This window comes from Aspergillus fijiensis, assembly GCF_003184825.1.
Source record: "Aspergillus fijiensis CBS 313.89 unplaced genomic scaffold BO72scaffold_57, whole genome shotgun sequence".
Lineage (NCBI taxonomy): Eukaryota > Fungi > Ascomycota > Eurotiomycetes > Eurotiales > Aspergillaceae > Aspergillus > Aspergillus fijiensis.
The window spans coordinates 158,273-174,363 of record NW_024469033.1 but is presented as its reverse complement, the minus strand read 5'-3'; the positions used below and the strand labels follow the sequence as shown (position 1 = coordinate 174,363).

Here is a 16,091-nt window from a genome sequence, read left to right as displayed (position 1 = left end):
TTGTAGTTGGTTTGGTGGTTGGGTTGGTGGTCGTGGTGGGGCGTGGGTTTACTGCTGCTCCTGCTGCTACTGCATCACTCAGCTAACATGCCATCATCACGGGTAAGGACTTCTCCGATCTGCTGGGATGTGCTTTCAGGTTGTTGTTGGTTGTTACCAGGAGGAAATTGCCTTGAATCTTTTGTTGCACTTGTATAGAATAAGGGCTTGGGGGGAGTCAATGGGCTTGGGTCTTTGTTCAAGGACCGAAGGGGATATGTTCTTTGCTGGACATGTACAGCCTCAGATTAGATGTAGTTCGCTGCTGTATAAATACCAGGTTCCTGTCTTCCAGTTTCATAGTAAATATCATCTGCATCACCTGTCGGTAAACAGACTCAGAATACAACGCGCATCACCTACCGTACAGTCCGCACACTGCAACTGCAACTGCAACTGCAATCTAATTCCACCATCCTAGAAACAGCAAAATGAGTACGCTCCTCATCTCCGCCTGGATGTGCCAGTACCTCCACCAGCTAACGCAGAACAGCGGTCTGACAGACTACCACTCCACCGCGCAGGACCTCTACCAAACCTTCCGGGAGCTGGTCTACGACCGCCGAGGCTACCTGCACCTCGAAGAACTGGCCCGCAACTCCTGCGAGGACCCATCATCGACCTACACCCTGCACATCGGCCACCTGCGCCGGGCCGCCCTCCAGCTCCTCGATCTCGGCGGGAAGCTGGCCGCGCTGGACGCCTCCGCCGCGGCCGCCACACAATCCCTGAACACCTCCACCCTGCTCCCTACCGCCGACGTCCTCTCCGCCATCCAGACCTCCCAGGACGTCGAGACCGCGCGCTGGCACCTCCGCGACCAGATCCGGCGGACGTTCGACACCGCGCGGTGGTGGCTGCAGGACCTGGGGGCGGTCATCACCGACGAGCTCGAGGACGAGAAACTCCCCCCGCCGCTGGGGCAGCAGATCGCGGACAAGCGGTTCCACGCGGAGGGATACCGGGGGTTTGCGGCGCAGTTGGAGGCGTGGTTTGCGAGGCGGCGGCGGCAGCAGCAGCAGCGGCAGAGCACCGTTCGTGATACTGTTCGTGATCCCCAAGATCCACGCAAAGAGTTCACACTCACCCCGCTCCATCACCGCCTCATCCGCCTCAACATCAAACGAAGACACTACATCCTCGCGCTCCAACAGCACTCCTCGGACGTGTACACCCTCGACCAGCTCCACGCCTTCCAGGAGCGCGGCGTGAACTTCCCCGCGCCGCCGCACGCCGACGCCGTGATTCACGGGTACTGGACGCAGCCGCCGCCCTCCACCACCAATTCACAAGAATCAAAAACAGCAACCTTCCAATGCCCCTACTGCCTCACCCCGGTCCCCACCGCCTTGCTCGAAGACAGATCCTCCTGGCGCAGCCACCTCACCGCCGACCTCCGCCACCTCACCTGTCTCCACCCGGCCTGCGAATCCCAAGAAGCCGAGGGGTTCGTCACGGTGCACGGCTGGGTGAAGCACCTCGCGACGGGCCGGAATATCGGCGCGGAGTATGATTCCTTCTTCGATGCTGCGTCGACCACAAAGGATGCCGCTGGGGCTGGGGCTGGGGCTGGGGCTGGGGCGGTAGCTGGAGCTGCAACCCCCCCCAAAAAGGCGGGGAGGGTTCCGCATACGGGGTTTCCGGATACATGTCCGATTTGCCTGTGGCAGCCCCATGATAGGGAAGGTGATGGTGAGGGGGCGATGCTCGTGCATCTGGAACTCGAATTGAGGTTCTTGGCGTTGTTGGCGATTCCCTGGGCAGCAGAAAAGCCGTATGGGCTTTTTGGGGAGGGGGCGTGGGAGAAATGGGTTGAGGGGCAGGTTGGGTCGAAGGAGAAGGTGAATGAGTGGGTGGATTTGGGTTTGTTGGAGGCTTGCGAGGATGGGCAAGGGGAGGGGGAGGCTTTGGAGAGGGCGGCGACGGGGGTGAATTGATTGATTGATTGATTAGCTCGGCTCCCTTTCTTTTTCTTGTGAATGGGGTGAGTAAGCTGTAATCGTGTCTTTGTTTTTGGAATTGAAGGTCATTAATGGAAATGGATGAAGTTAGTTTTTTCTTTTGAAATTGATTTGAATAGTTGTGTACTCGTAAGGAGGGTAAGAGGGAGGATGAATAGCCTCTTCTTCAGGTATATCTGCATTGGCGTATACGCATGAGGGGCAGTAGTTCTTGGGTGGAAGGATGCGCAACCAGGCAAAGGCATTTTGTGGATATTGGCTGACCCTGGTTCAGTGCACTGCCAGAAATAGCCATTGAATGATGGAAGAGATTCTTGTCGGGCTGCATCGCGCGGCTGAAGGCTGTCATTGGAGAACAGATAACTTTTGAGTTTATCTTTGATGCAGATTGTACTCGATGCTATCAAACTGACGGCTGTCGAAGGAACCCGGAAAAGAACATCATCCCTGGTCAAGGTATCTTTATTTGTGCACAGCCAACCGCACAATGCTTTCACTCTATTTTGCAGTCTATACAATCACCCAGCCAACTCCGGCCAATACTTCTTCACTATCGTCTTCTTGTTCACCTTGCCCATGGCATTGCGCTCAATCGCATCCACCAGCTTCAGCACCGTCGGCACCTTGTACGCCGCCATCTCCTGCTTGAGCTGCGCGCGCAGACTGCCCAGTTCCAGCGGCTCCGTCTGTGTATTGATGTCAGTGGTCTTGTACTTCTGGATAGGTCCATGCTAGTCAGGAAAGCTCACCCCGGCTCGTTGCTTCACCACCGCCGCCACCAGCTGGCCCCATTCCTCGTCGGCCAGCCCCACGACAGCCACTTCCTGAATCGCGTCCAGTCCCAGCATCTTCCGCTCCACCTCCAGCGCCGAGATCTTGTACCCGCCGGACTTGATCAGATCCACCGATGCCCGGCCCTGGATGTAGTACGCGCCCTGCGCGTCGCGCCGGGCGACATCGCCCGTCTTGAACCACCCGTCCTCGGTGAACTCCTTGGCGGTCGCCTCGGGCCGCCGCCAGTACTCGCGGAACACATTATCACCGCTGATCTCGATCATCCCATCCTCATCCACCCCCTCAATGACCCGCCCGGTCTCCTTCTCCGTCAGCCGCGCCCGCACCCCGGGCAGGGGCCAGCCGACGCTGCCGTCGATGCGCTGCTCGACCGGCAAGCCGCAGCTGATGCCCATACCGATCTCCGTCATGCCGTAGCGCTCGAGCAGCACCTGGCCGCCCGTGCACGCGGCGAACTTCTTCTTGATGGGCGTCGGCAGCGCCGCGGACCCGCTGACCACCAGCCGCAGGGCCTGGGCGCCCGCGCGCGCCGCCGCCTCCTGCGGGGTGCCGCGCAGGCGGGCCTCGAAGTCGTCCACCAGCCGCGAGTAGATGGTCGGCACGGCGAAAAACATCGTCGACCCGCCCTCGGCCCACCGCCGCCAGATTGTCGCCGGGTCGAACTTGGGGTGCATCTCCACCGTCACGCCCGCCAGCAGCGACGCCGCCAGCCCGTTGATGATCCCGTGCACGTGATGCAGCGGCAGCACGTGGATGAGCCGGTCCGCCGGCGTGTACTGCCACGCCTCCACCAGGCTGCGCGCCTGGAACGTGATGTTCTTGTGCGTGGTCACGCAACCCTTCGGGTTGGCGGTCGTGCCGGAGGTGTAGATCATCAACGCCCGGCGGGTGAGCGCCCATTGTGCGGGCTGGAGAGGGAAGAAGGCGGGCATGGCGAGCGAGGCGAGCTCGGGTTCCGGTTTTTGTTGGAATGGGGTGAGGTGCATGAACGGGATCGTGCTGCTACTGCTGCTGAGCCCCTGCAGCAATGCGTCTTGGGTTCCGGCAAAGGTGGGATGCAGAATGATCAATGAGGGGTCCGAGTCCCCGATCGTGTACAGGAGCTCTTTCACGGGGTGGGAGGTACCTTTTCGCAAAAATGGTTAGCAGTCCCAACCCACAAGTCTAGTTCATCTACCGCCGGACAAGAACCTACAAAGTGGCACGCACACACCCCCCGCCGCCCAGACGGCCCATTGTGTCACAACGTAATCATATCCATTGGGCACCAGGAACGCGATCCGACGCTCCGCCAGATCCCCTGTCTCCGTGAGCGCGAGGGTCTCCAGCAGATGCTGCTTCAATGCGGCCGTATCGGCCAGCAGCTGGCGGTAGGTGAACTGTTGGCCCTTGGTGGCATCGTCGACGGCGATGTGGTCGGGGCGAGTCTGGGCATGCTCCTTGGCCGCGCAGAAGAGGGGCAGCTCCGGCAGCGCTGCCAGTGCGGAAGAGCTTTATCATTCAAGGATGTGAGCCGGATAGGTGCGTTGTCCGCGGAGGAGGGATTATATGTCTGTCTGTATCTTACCTCGACTGCGATGAGGATGGCTGGTCCTGTACTACCTCTGCGGTGAGACCCATCGTGGCAACGGGCAACGAAGGGGAGTGAGGAAAGACGAAGAAGATGGAGTGTCTAGAACCAAAACAAGCGCGCGCGTGTGTATGGCAGAGAGAGAAAGAAAGACAGAAAAAAACTGAAGAATCAGCGACGCAGCCACTGCTTCCCCGCTTGTTCCCTCCATTGCTCGTTATGGATTGGCCAACTGCATGCCACTTCGGGGGGCTTGCATCCCTCGCTCGGCACTACTTCTGGACGCCGATGGCCTCCTCGGCTTCGGGCGGCAGCCGGGCGTGTTTTCCTCTTACGTACTGCGCTTCTCATAGAGAGAAAAAAGTGTCGCACGGAAAATGCTGAGATTCACTACGGTGGCTGATCGGTAGCTTCTCAGCTCATACCATGTAGAGTCTTGACCCGAACTCTGTTTTGTGACCTTGAATTGAATAGACAGCACAGGACTGCAGGTGGGTATATATGGCTGACAGTGACGGCAGATCGGTGCCTGAGGACACAGTCTCCACTCCGATAAGGGTAAGACTCGGGCTTATTCCCCTGGCCGAAGTCGGCCCGGGTGAAGACAATCCCGCCACTCAACGTGGTCATTCAGTAAGGTGTAGAGCGCATAGTGTCCGGTATAAATTAAGGGATGAAGCAGATCTGGGCCGACATATAATAATAGTATGCATCTAAAGTTGCATCTCAAAGCAACAAGCTTGCACAGAGCTGAATTGTACATAACGAGCCTCCCGAGGCTGGGTAGTAAAAATAAAAATATAGACAAGCGTGCGCAGAGTAACAAAAACGCTACAGATCAGACATCCCCTATTTCAAATGACTGGCGACGCGGCCGCCGCAGCTTCAGCCAGTCCTGAGATCAACGACTCCGAGCGCGTCATCTGCGGCCGTTCGGCTGAATCCTCCACCTCCAGCCCCTTGGCGACCAGGTCGGTGAAGTCGACTCCAACCTCGGTCAGCAGGCTGGCATACTCGTGCACGATATCAAGACATTTCTGGTACACGGTGGTCCCCCGCTGCACACTGCTCAGCTGCCGCGTGAGGAGCGCATTGAAGCCGTCGAGGTGATGCTTGGCCCAGCGGATGCTGGCACTGGACATGGCCGGCGGGAAGCATTGCTGATAAATGCTGATGGTGTTTTTGATCAAGGTGAAGTAGACGTAGGAAATCTGGAAGATATACATCGGGAGGTCGCCCTCGAAGACACAGGCTCTGTAGCACGTCAGTTCAGCTCATTACGATGGGAGCAGAAGAAACCCACCTGATCCGCTTGGATATGACATCAGTTCGCGCCTTAAGATAAGCCTCCCTAGCTTGGTCCTCGAAGCCCAAGCGCATCAGCCACGTCGACTTGGTCTTGGTCGCTTGAGGGAAGGAGGGAGTGTCCACCAGAGCACGCAGCAATACCTCGGCCAGGGCGGCCGCACGCTCATCCACCTTGGTTGTGATCACGTCCTGCGCGACCGCATTGCCCTTTAACCCTCGGGCAAGTTTGCGCAACCGCTCGATGTGGCCCACAGCATCCTCGAACCGCTGCAGAGCAATATCAATGTCCAGCTCGTCGATCTGACCCTCCACCCACCGCAGGTTCTGTTGCTTGCCGTCTACATCAATGCGCACCTCAGGCTTGTCTCGTCCACCGTCCATACTGACCGGCCGATCCGGCTGCGGAGAGTACGAGGCGTGGCGATAGCCTATTACCTCAGGGACAGCTTTGCCGGCGGCCTCGGTGTCCGACCGGAGGTTGCGTCGGAGATCCTCGACCGTCTTTCGAAAGGTGGCCAGTAGGTCACTCTTGGCTGAGCTGTCCCGCTTGTCATGCCGGTAGGTGAAAGGTTTGCCTCCGACACGCACGTTGATGGCGTTCGTGATGCCCCGGTCTTCAGCATCCTCGCGCGCAACCCCCGCGCCGAGATTGGCCCTGAGATCGATCATATCCACATCCTGAAGGGGCCAACATTCCTCTGCCACCAACTTCGTAGGCACGGGACCACGATGGCTGCTCTGATCCACGCGCTTGCGTTTCTTGGCCGCCACCAGCAGGTGATCGTTCAGCAGCACAATGTGCACCGGGCGCCGCGGCTTCCATGTTGCCGAATCCAGTTCGACCCAGTGTCCACTCTCCATCACAATGTGCCGGCCCGGCACCACCGGCAAGAACTTTTGCGATCCTTCGACGGTCTTCCACAACGTCTGCAGCTGCACGTTCCACATGCTCTCAAGATTTGCGACCGAGCTGCGGTTGGCGTGACGCTTGGGCAGTCGTTCATCGGGCATGGGCGACATAGGGTTAGGGGTGGTGCCGACTGTAGTTTGACCGAGCGTGGTAGTCAGCTCCGCCATCAGGGTGCGCAGGGTGCGCATTTCCCCTTTGAGCTTTTCCGCTTCTTTACTGATCTTGATGAATTGGGTCCGGTTCTGGTATACATTCTGCTGGAGGTCGGTGGATGTTCGGTTCTTGACTTTTCGTAGACTGCGCTGGTATTCCTCAATCTCTTCTTCCGACGCGTTCGCAAGCAGGTTGGCCACATCTAGATCCAAAGTCAGCGTCCAAGAAGCCGGCTGGGTTGGAAATAAAGCCACGCCAACTCACATTTATCGACGGGCAAACTGGGATCCCGCAGCGCATCCAAGTCCACCTTTGGCGGACCCGACGATTCGGTGGAGGGTCGGCGACTCGTCTCGGGTGGGCTCAGTCCTCCATACGTGGCCGGGAGCGGAGGTAGGCCGGGCACTGGCGGCACACCATCAAAGTCAGGGACTTGGTTGAACCGGGTCGAGTACCGTCGCTTGACGAGATCGGAGGTCGCATCTTTGTTGGCAGAGCTGGCGGTGGTCCCATGCACGGGGACGGCGGGTTTGCTGACAGCGGAAGCGCTGGTCGAAGTGCTGGGACTGGGGCTGATGGTATTAGGCGGAAGAGGGCCGGAGATGGGCTTCGGAGCACTAATCTGGGGTCGAGGACGGCGAGATTTGCTGCGAAGGGTCAAGCCACGGCTTTCCATGGTGACGTAGCAGGAAGGAAAGGTGAGAGGGGGGCGGGAGGGGGAAGAGGAGAAGAGGAGAAGATTGAACCTGCAATCGAGCGGGAGTATTGTTAGAGAGAGGGAAGAATAATAGAGGGGAAGGAGACGACAACGACAACGACGGCCGATGATGATGATGATCAACTCCAGGCACGAAGGCCGAAGCGGGAGGGTAAGTCCGATGCGGAGAAATGATGATCCCGGCAAAATCATTCCCCAATTGAGCCATTCGCATCTCGTCGTCATCTTCAACTCTCTCCCCTCGAGTCGACTCGCTACATCTCCATCTCCCGCTGCTGTTTTCGTTTTCGCTGTCTCTCCCCGGTCATCACCGTCTCCTCCATCCCCACCTACATCATGAGAACCTCCACTTTGGTGGCCGCCACCGCCGGCACGATCATCACCGGTCTTCTGGGTAAGACTCAGTTACGCCATGCTATCTATGGCCTGCGTGACGTGCGTGTTGCTAACTCGCTCTCCGTACCTGTTTAGCCTACGCCGTCTACTTCGATCACAAGCGCCAGACCGACCCCGAGTTCCGTCGCGCCCTCAAGCGGAACAACCGCCGCATGGCCCGCGTTGAGAAGGAGGAAGCCGAGGCCCAGGGCGCCATGCAGCGCGAGTCCATCAAGGCCGCCGTGCAGCAAGCCAAGGACGAGGGCTTCCCTACGGACTTGGAGGAAAAGGAGGCCTACTTCATGGGTCAGGTCGCTCGCGGCGAGTCCCTCTGTGCTGAAGGTATGTGTCTTCCGCGGTAATTCGACCTCCGCGCCCTTTCTCCGCAATCTTCCGGCGATATAGATACCAACCTTGGAGCAGAACCCGTTGAGGCCGCTTTGTGCTTCTACAAGGCCTTGAAGGTCTACCCCCAGCCTAAGGACCTCATCTCCATCTACGACAAGACGGTTCCCAAGGAGGTCCTAGAGATCCTGGCTGAGATGGTCGCCATGGATGCCGGCCTCCAGCTCGGCTCCTTCACGGCAGAGAGCTCCGGCCCGGAGAGCCACGGTGTGGAGTAAATTCGTCCGCCGTGATCGATTCTCTTTGTCCTTTACTCTTTCCTTCTCCATCCGTCCGCATTCTGCCTCGAACCTGCACCTCTGATCTGGAACGGGTGTCGCTACTGTGGTGACCTCCAGTCTCTGCAGGGTCATGGTCTGGCTGCAAACCCTCCCGGACGGATCTGTCTAAACATCCTCTTTGATCCCGCTTTCCCTCTCCGCTACTCGTGTAATTTCCTAGGTCGTTCATGTGTTCTGCTTGCCTTATTTTTTATTCCTTTTATCGTTTTCCCCTGTATATTTGCATTGGGTCTTGAGTGTCGATGAGACGGACATCTCTTGGTAATGCTCGGCGCCATCATGACTTGTGTGGGTTGATGCTGATGATTTTTTTCATGTTTTTCCGTGATTTCCTTGCTCCGGCTATTTGTTCTCTGCTGGGGCGTGTATTCTTAGAAGCGAGCAGTGGTTCTCTTTATTGCTGTGAGACGGGGTCATCGGGAAGAAAATGGGTGATAGTCGCTATAAAAGATGATTAAAAGTATAAGTATACTAAGGATGAAAGGTCCAAGTTAACTGCAGTTATCTGCGACCGTTGCATGAATGCAAGAATGAATGAATGACGGGGGGGGCCACTCACTCCGCCGATGATCCTTTGTTTCATGAATCACGGACCTCGAAGTGCGTAATGGATGAGCAGCGCAATAATTCGCAGCTCGTGCCAGGGTCGATCGTCGGTGCCGCTTGTCTCGCCCCAGTGCCGGTCAGGCCAATGAGGGTGGAACGCGAGGTTGACCAGGTCCACTGCCAATTTGCGCGATGGATTTACCGTGATTAAACCACCGAAAACCACTGGTTAACAGTACTTGCTCAAGTATTAGTGGAGGAGAGAAATGGCCAGGGATGGGTTCATGTCTTGCTGCCCGGCCCTCCCCCCCTTCCCTTCCCTGACCTTGGAAGGTTGGTTGTACTTAATCATGCTCGCTTTCCCTGCTTTTTTTTTATTCTGTAAGCGTTAGCCTGAATTCCCCTTCGCTGCTTCCCTCTTCCTTCCCCTTCTTCGTCATTCGTTTCTTTTCCGTTGGTTAAGTCCTTCGTTCACTCGTTCTGAGATTATCGCTCGCTGCATTCGGTGCTAGACATCGACCTAGAATTGTGTTGTTGCTGTTGCACTTTGCGCACATTTGAATATCATCATCATCATCATCATCAGCTTCTATAGAAAAGGAAGGAAGAGAGAAAACAAAAAGAAAAGAAAAGATGGTTCCCGTGGGTGCCCCCCCTTTCAGGCAACAAACCATCCTATACTTCCTCATGATCGTGATCATCATGATCATCCCAGCCAAGAACAACAGTTAACCCTACCTAGACTTACGCTCGTCTGCTCGCCACTGCGTGCGCGTTGGCTACTACTGCCAATGCTGTCACCCCCCTTGTTGTCAAAGGCACCGATTTTGTCAACAGCAAGACTGGTGATCGCTTCCAGATCCTGGGTGTCGAGTAAGCAAGCCCCCGCAGTCCAGTTCGCCCTGGTCATGCCATTTGCATAGAAACAGAATCGCTGATAGTCGACACTCGTACACAGTTACCAGCCTGGTGGTTCCTCTGGCTTCAGTACGACTGAGGATCCCCTCAGCCAGCCCGACGCCTGTCTTCGTGATGCCGCCCTGATGCAGAGCCTTGGTGTCAACACTATCCGTGTTTACAACTTGTCGCCCACCATCGATCACAGCAAGTGTGCTTCCATCTTCAACGGTGCCGGTATCTACATGATCTTGGATGTTAACTCCCCGCTGTACGGCGGCTCTCTGGATCGTACCGACCCCTCTGGCACCTACAATGCCGTGTACTTTGAGCAAGTCTTCGGTGTCATCGAGGCCTTCAAGGACTTTCCCAACACCCTTGCCTTCTTTGCGGGCAACGAAGTCATCAACGAGGACAGTGTCTACGAGGCCCCTGCCTACATTCGGGTACGTTATTTGCCTTGCGCTCATGCCAACTGTCAAATGTCAACATAGCTAAAATCCGATGTTTTCCCAGGCTGTGACCCGCGACATGAAGGACTACATCGCTAAGAACGCAAACCGGACCATCCCCGTCGGTTACTCTGCTGCGGACGTGCGCCCCATCCTCGTTGACACCCTCAACTACCTGTCTTGCGACCTCAAGAACTCGACCAGCTCCCAGGCCGACCTGTTCGGTCTCAACTCCTACTCCTGGTGCGGAGACTCCACCTACAAGGAGAGTGGCTACGACGTGCTCGTCGAGGACTTCTCCAACTCTTCGCTGCCCGTCTTCTTCTCCGAGTACGGCTGCAACCTGGTGACGCCCCGCACGTTCTCCGAGGTTGCGACCCTCTACGGCAAGGAGATGTCCGCCGTCTTCTCGGGCGGTCTGGTCTACGAGTGGACGCAGGAGGCGAACAACTACGGTCTCGTCGCCGTCAACAGCAGCGACACCGTCTCCCTGCTGACCGACTACGACAACCTGAAGACCCAGTACGGCAAGCTGGACATGAGCAGCATCGAGTCCTCTAACGCGACCCAGACCTCTCAAGAGGCCGTCACCTGTGACTCGGCGCTGATCAGCACCAGCACTTTCCTCAACTCCTGGGACCTGCCCAGCCGCCCCACCAAGGTCGACGACTGGATCAGCAACGGCTTCACCAACGCCACCGTCGGCAAGCTCGTCACCGTCTCGTCGACCGCGATCCCCCAGACCGTCTACTCCTCCAGCGGCGGCAAGCTCTCGAGCATCAAGTACACCGTCCTGGCCGACGACGCGTCCAACGTCCCCAACAACGAGACCTCCACCACGACCAGCAGCAACTCGTCCAGCTCGTCCAGCACCTCCAGCTCCTCCAGCAGCTCCAGCAGCTCGAGCTCCTCCAGCTCCCACGAGAGCGGTGCTACCACCGCCGCCGCTCAGATGTCCGCCTCCGTCCTCGGTCTCCTGAGCGGAGTCACCCTGTTCGCCGCTTTCTTGCTGTGAACCCATTCTCAACACATTATATAGAATCTTGAATTATATATTTTTCTTACGCGCGCCGATGTTCTTATGGCATTAGCTCGCTCATCCTTTTGATTGATCTATACGATGATTCTCTTGTTCCCGGCGAACGTGTTCTTAATCCCGCAGGGAGCCTCACCCTGACCCCGGTTTGGTCGGTGGGCGTGGAGACGAATTTCATGTACAAAGTATGACAGGTCTGGTCTGTTTTTGTTCCACATCCCCCATTTTTGAAAGCCCCGGGGGCCGGGGCCATGGGCCTGGCATGAATGGGGAGGGAGACACGGGAATATGAGGTCTTTGGTTGCTTGCTTTGGTTGCTTTGGTTGCCCTGCTTTATGCTACGAGTATATCGATATCGTCTAATCCATCTGCTGTATATACCACACCTTTCCCTTTCGGGCTGCATTCCTGGGTCAGCGTGCTTTTGCACGTTTATTGTTATGTATATGTTTAACCAGATAGTTACGGGGCAAGTAGTCTGAGAACAAGGACCTGACATTTACTACGAAGTGTGCTGCTATGTGTGAGTTTCAGTCAAGTGTTTCACGGTATATTCAGTCCCCCACTCTTTTGTGTAGATTCTCTTCTATTATGCACGTGTAGATCCATCCATTCAATATCTGAATCACAAGTTACAATAACCCCGAAAGCACGTCTAGAAACCAACCCCTGCAAGAACAAACAAGGCACAGAAAGCGCATCGTAGGTACAGCACCACAACAACCACAAATATCACCACACAGGGGGAAAACCGCCCTGCGGACATAATTCCGGAAAAGATATGAAACAAACACCTAGAAAAATTACACGGACGCAATATAGCACGGGATTACTTCTATAAAAGATCCGAAAAACTCGGATCAAAGGGCGCGCCCCTTGCCTTTATCCCTGCCGGACGAGGGCGGAGGAGGCGGCGGGGTAGCCGACCACGGGGCGAGGGCGGGGAATTCCTCCGGCTGGGACTGAGATTGGCTCTCCGCCTCGGCGAGACTCAGCTGGATCGCGAATTCCAGGTCGTCGATCTCCTGCTGGCGACTGCTCTCGGGCAGGACCGGGGAGGTCGAGGCTGGCTGAGGAGATGGGGAAGTGGAATAGGGGGTTGGGTCGAACGCAGGCGGGCCGAGGTCGGGCTTGGGGAGCGGAGGCTGGTCCAGGAGACTGAGACGGATGGCCTCGGCGATCTCGGGGTCAAGGTTCTCTTCGTCGTCCAGAGGGTCTTCGTACGGGGAGGAGGCGGAGGAGAGCTCGTCCGGCGCGAAGGAGCTGTCGTTTGGACCGATGGTGTCGCTTGGAGAGGTGCTGACGGCGGAGCTGGCGCTGGGAAATGCGCCGGGTAAAGCGATATCGCTGCCACCCCGCTTGACCGCCTCACTAGAGAAGGATTCTTCGCTAAGGAGCTGGGCGTATGCGAGCAGTTGGTCTTCGCTCACGTCGGGCCCCAGGAGATCCACGCCGAAGCGCTGGCTTAAATGCGCCCGTTCCTTCTCGTCGGCAATCCTCTGGCGCTCCATTTCCACCCGTTCGTCCTGGATGTAGTCGTTCAGTGCGCCACGGCCGCTGTTGTTAAAACGCTGGCCGCCGTCTGTAGCGCCGTTGCTGCCTCGGAGCCCACGACGCAGTCGTCGCTTGCTGGACTTGTACTGGTCGGCAGCGGAGGCGCTATAAGACCAGTAGCGCAGATGAGTGCCTAACGCGACCATGCCACGCAGCACAGTAGGATCCGTGTCGAGGCAGATAGCGCCGGTGGCGTAATAGTTGTTGCCAATTCCATGCATGGATGCCTCGGCTTGGACGAGACGGCGACGAGCGCGCGAGGAAAACCGTGAGTTGATGGTCCGAATAGGCCGGGTCGAGGATGCCAGAGGATCCCAGGCCTGAACGAGGCCGTCGTTGCCTCCATGCACCAAGTACAGCGACGTCAATGCTACGCTAGACACCTGCGGCGACTCAGTCTGGATGACGCGGATAGGCCCGATGTCCTTGATGATCTCGGGGTTCCTCGAGGCCGGAGATCGGACGTCCCAGACAAACACCATTCCCGTGGTGGTTCCCACAGCCATGTACCTTCCGCGTTGACCTGGTACATCGGTGTCTGATGTGGCCTGCTTAAGGTGTGGTAATGGAGACGACATAGCAGACGAGAACGCGGAACTACCAGACATGCCAATCAGCGGATCCTCATCCGCCGTCAACAAGGCATAAGTTGACAGATCCAAGGCGGTGGTCGTGATCTGGACAGACTTCCGGTCATTGAAGTTGAAGTCCGAGATGCACCATTCGGTGTTTGCGGCTGTACAAACCGATTCACCGAACCCACTTGAGGCGCGAGATGGAGTAGACCTACCGGACGTGCCGGCCAATGAGGGTGTTATAGGTGACTTCACGGGCCCTCCGAAGAGGGACGGTGCAGGAGCACCATCCATAGCGAGGGGGCCGAGACTCAACGGCGGCATGGCAAGCTTGGAGATCTTGCGGGTGTAACGTCGGATCGCCGCCGTTTCATCCTCGCTCATGCCACAGGAGATCACTATGAGCGACTCGCCCGCGCCCTGGCCATCGTCTCCGGCAAAATCCACAATCAGCTCACGCCTCATATCCCAACCCTCGCAGACTTTCCTGAAGTGCTTGGGCTTGAACGAGAGGAAGCGCTCGATTTCCTTAGTCTCTGCGATAATCTGCTTCTCGTCGAGCTTCATGGCATCAGACGATGATCTGGGGCTGTAGCTACCATCGAGAGATTCCCGACTAAACGGGTCCGGTCGAGCGGTTCGCCGGGTCAGTTCTACCAACTCCCACCGGGCACTTCTACCAGTCTTCCACGCGAGCTGATCGTACTCTTCAGCAGTCAGCTTCGTGGAAGCCACATCCGGCTGTCGTGGGATATCAGACAGGTAGAAGACCTCGCCCAGTGCATTGAGGACAGCCGCCCAAATGCGACGACGCGCGTAGCGTCTTGGTGAGAAACTCTCATCGACAGCAATCGCGACGATGGGAACCCCTGGACATAGTACCCATCTCGCGGTCACCTGGCCTCTTTCGTACCGTTTCTCATAGGTAGGATGAGGGCCGAGAGCGTACGCTGACAAAATACCAGTGGATGAACCTGAAAGCATTGCAATCAAGCCATCAGTCATCTTGAGCATATTGGAGGACTTGGCGATCCACACAGCAGTGGTACCGCTAGTAATGTGATTGAGCGCGGGAATCCCCAAATGAGGCTGAGATCCCAGATCCGACAACCCCAAAAATCTACCGCGTTGCTCGGTCGTTGAGATGAAGTAGGCGCGGCCCTGCGGACAAGCCTCGCCGTATATCATACCATACGGCTGACTGACGTCCATGCGATTCGGCATGCCAGCGAGGTCTCCGGACCCGAGCCCATACTCGGCATCACCAGGGAAGAGATCGGCAAAATGCCGGAACATCTGGTGATCGGAAAGGCCCCAGGTCCCGACCTTGACCGCAGACGGGTCGCTGGCGGAGGCGATGCCTTGCTCCGAGGCCCCATGAATGAAAACCGGTTCCTTCTTGGTGACCTCCGACCCAAAAGAGCCGTGCAGATGGCTGACAGGGTACAGAAGCTGGGAGGTATAAGTGACCACAGCGCTGCCATTGCGGACATTCGCAGTGCGGACGGTGCTGGATCTCTTCGGCGGTTCGAACTGGCCCGGCTTGCCCCGGGAGAGCGACCGCAGCAAACGTGTGCGGAGGATGTACTCGCTCCGCCATGAAGCCAGAGCAGTCAACCGCGAGAAGTAGCGTTTATCAGACGTCACACGGTCCGAGTTTTCACCAACAGACAGCCATACCCCATCCTCTGCCGTGTACGGGCCGGGAAAGTACCGAGAAAATGCAATTCGCCACGCGTGGGGCGTGGTGACCAAAGTGTGAAGCCGGCGAGATACCAGCGCAATCGACGACAGGGACGGAGGCGGCAAATGCGACAGAATGTGCGTGAGTACCTCTATCCAGCACAGCAAATCAGTCTGCCAATCCCTACTTTGGACCAGAGGCGAGGTGCAAGCATACCGTTGGGGAAAGATTCCAGCGACAAGCCCGAGTACGTAGATGCTGAGGGCGTGACCTTGAGGCCCCGGTCGGCGGGGCTCCTGAAAAAGTGCGCCGCAGCAGCAAGCTCGTACTGGCCGACAGGGTCAATAGACGACGGGAGGGGTGGTGGAGTCGCAGAGCGCCCGTTTAAGGGCGGCTGTGCGCCGGATGAGTCACGGCTGAGAATGCAGTCTCCAGGCTCGCCATCGCGAAACCCAGAGACTCGTTGCTCACCATGCGAATCATGTCCATGCTGGGTAGGATCGAGAGGTGCTTCCAAGAAGGGTTTAACCGGAGGCGAGCGGTCGAAGACTGTGGAAGGCTCTGATTGCATAAAAGAGTTTCGCGGGGTAGGTGGCACAACGGAGGCGACTGAACCAGGAAGACAGTCTGGGTCAGTCGAAAGGGTGAGAGGGGCGGAAATTTGAGGGAGGGAAAGCGCGCGGACAGGCAGGATGGGCAGAGCGTATAGACAGCAAGTAGACAAACTGTAGAGTAGAGGAGGGAAGGTTGAGAGAGATCCAAACGAGAGAGAAGGGGAGAGAGAAGAGTAGGAGGGAAAGAAAGGTAGAAGTGACGAAAGGAGGGGATCGGA

At 57.2% G+C, this 16,091-nt stretch overlaps 6 protein-coding genes across 6 annotated transcripts; 3 read left to right on the top strand and 3 right to left on the bottom strand.

Annotated features, from left to right (window-relative positions):
- Nucleotides 1–434: 434 nt before the first annotated feature.
- On the top strand, nt 435–1,976 carry BO72DRAFT_530865 (uncharacterized protein; the record flags this gene model as incomplete). The annotated part of the gene is made up of 1 exon (XM_040950323.1): nt 435–1,976. Exon 1 carries the CDS (start codon nt 471–473, stop codon nt 1,974–1,976), a length of 1,506 nt encoding a protein of 501 aa, XP_040797689.1. The 5' UTR covers nt 435–470.
- Nucleotides 1,977–2,188: 212 nt separating this feature from the next.
- Nucleotides 2,189–4,552, bottom strand: BO72DRAFT_488829 (acyl-CoA synthetase). The gene is made up of 4 exons (XM_040948059.1): nt 4,363–4,552; nt 3,991–4,286; nt 2,750–3,921; nt 2,189–2,686 (listed from the first exon to the last, which is right to left on the bottom strand). Exons 1-4 carry the CDS (start codon nt 4,413–4,415, stop codon nt 2,519–2,521), a joined length of 1,689 nt encoding a protein of 562 aa, XP_040797688.1. The 5' UTR covers nt 4,416–4,552; the 3' UTR covers nt 2,189–2,518.
- A 502-nt stretch (nt 4,553–5,054) lies between these two features.
- Nucleotides 5,055–7,552, bottom strand: BO72DRAFT_488828 (exocyst subunit EXO84). The gene is made up of 3 exons (XM_040948058.1): nt 7,001–7,552; nt 5,669–6,938; nt 5,055–5,619 (listed from the first exon to the last, which is right to left on the bottom strand). The coding sequence occupies exons 1-3, from the start codon at nt 7,410–7,412 to the stop codon at nt 5,220–5,222; spliced, it is 2,082 nt and encodes a 693-aa protein (XP_040797687.1). The 5' UTR covers nt 7,413–7,552; the 3' UTR covers nt 5,055–5,219.
- A 126-nt stretch (nt 7,553–7,678) lies between these two features.
- BO72DRAFT_230531 (TOM complex receptor protein TOM20) lies at nt 7,679–8,753 on the top strand. Its single transcript, XM_040939844.1, has 3 exons — nt 7,679–7,848; nt 7,926–8,171; nt 8,253–8,753. Exons 1-3 carry the CDS (start codon nt 7,791–7,793, stop codon nt 8,450–8,452), a joined length of 504 nt encoding a protein of 167 aa, XP_040797686.1. The 5' UTR covers nt 7,679–7,790; the 3' UTR covers nt 8,453–8,753.
- A 941-nt stretch (nt 8,754–9,694) lies between these two features.
- gel2 (1,3-beta-glucanosyltransferase gel2) lies at nt 9,695–11,425 on the top strand (the record flags this gene model as incomplete). The annotated part of the gene is made up of 4 exons (XM_040946543.1): nt 9,695–9,703; nt 9,804–9,934; nt 10,020–10,404; nt 10,475–11,425. The coding sequence occupies 4 exons, from the start codon at nt 9,695–9,697 to the stop codon at nt 11,423–11,425; spliced, it is 1,476 nt and encodes a 491-aa protein (XP_040797685.1).
- Nucleotides 11,426–11,990: 565 nt separating this feature from the next.
- On the bottom strand, nt 11,991–16,034 carry BO72DRAFT_436986 (F-box and WD domain protein). Its single transcript, XM_040943337.1, has 2 exons — nt 15,476–16,034; nt 11,991–15,410 (listed from the first exon to the last, which is right to left on the bottom strand). The coding sequence occupies exons 1-2, from the start codon at nt 15,828–15,830 to the stop codon at nt 12,307–12,309; spliced, it is 3,459 nt and encodes a 1,152-aa protein (XP_040797684.1). The 5' UTR covers nt 15,831–16,034; the 3' UTR covers nt 11,991–12,306.
- Nucleotides 16,035–16,091: the final 57 nt, after the last annotated feature.

Excerpts from the sequence above, each read along its gene's own strand:
- BO72DRAFT_488828 (XM_040948058.1), bottom strand. The coding sequence starts at position 7,412 with ATGGAAAGCCGTGGCTTGACCCTTCGCAGCAAATCTCGCCGTCCTCGA. Across the intron at positions 6,939-7,000 it reads CAGTTTGCCCGTCGATAAAT|ATGTGGCCAACCTGCTTGCG; the intron begins GTGAGTTGGCGT and ends CTTTGGATCTAG. Across the intron at positions 5,620-5,668 it reads GTCATATCCAAGCGGATCAG|AGCCTGTGTCTTCGAGGGCG; the intron begins GTGGGTTTCTTC and ends GACGTGCTACAG.
- BO72DRAFT_488829 (XM_040948059.1), bottom strand. The coding sequence starts at position 4,415 with ATGGGTCTCACCGCAGAGGTAGTACAGGACCAGCCATCCTCATCGCAG. Across the intron at positions 4,287-4,362 it reads CCATCCTCATCGCAGTCGAG|CTCTTCCGCACTGGCAGCGC; the intron begins GTAAGATACAGA and ends TGAATGATAAAG. Across the intron at positions 2,687-2,749 it reads TGGTGAAGCAACGAGCCGGG|ACGGAGCCGCTGGAACTGGG; the intron begins GTGAGCTTTCCT and ends ATCAATACACAG.
- BO72DRAFT_230531 (XM_040939844.1), top strand. The coding sequence starts at position 7,791 with ATGAGAACCTCCACTTTGGTGGCCGCCACCGCCGGCACGATCATCACC. Across the intron at positions 7,849-7,925 it reads GATCATCACCGGTCTTCTGG|CCTACGCCGTCTACTTCGAT; the intron begins GTAAGACTCAGT and ends GTACCTGTTTAG. Across the intron at positions 8,172-8,252 it reads CGAGTCCCTCTGTGCTGAAG|AACCCGTTGAGGCCGCTTTG; the intron begins GTATGTGTCTTC and ends ACCTTGGAGCAG.
- BO72DRAFT_436986 (XM_040943337.1), bottom strand. The coding sequence starts at position 15,830 with ATGCAATCAGAGCCTTCCACAGTCTTCGACCGCTCGCCTCCGGTTAAA. Across the intron at positions 15,411-15,475 it reads GCTGGAATCTTTCCCCAACG|AGGTACTCACGCACATTCTG; the intron begins GTATGCTTGCAC and ends TGTGCTGGATAG.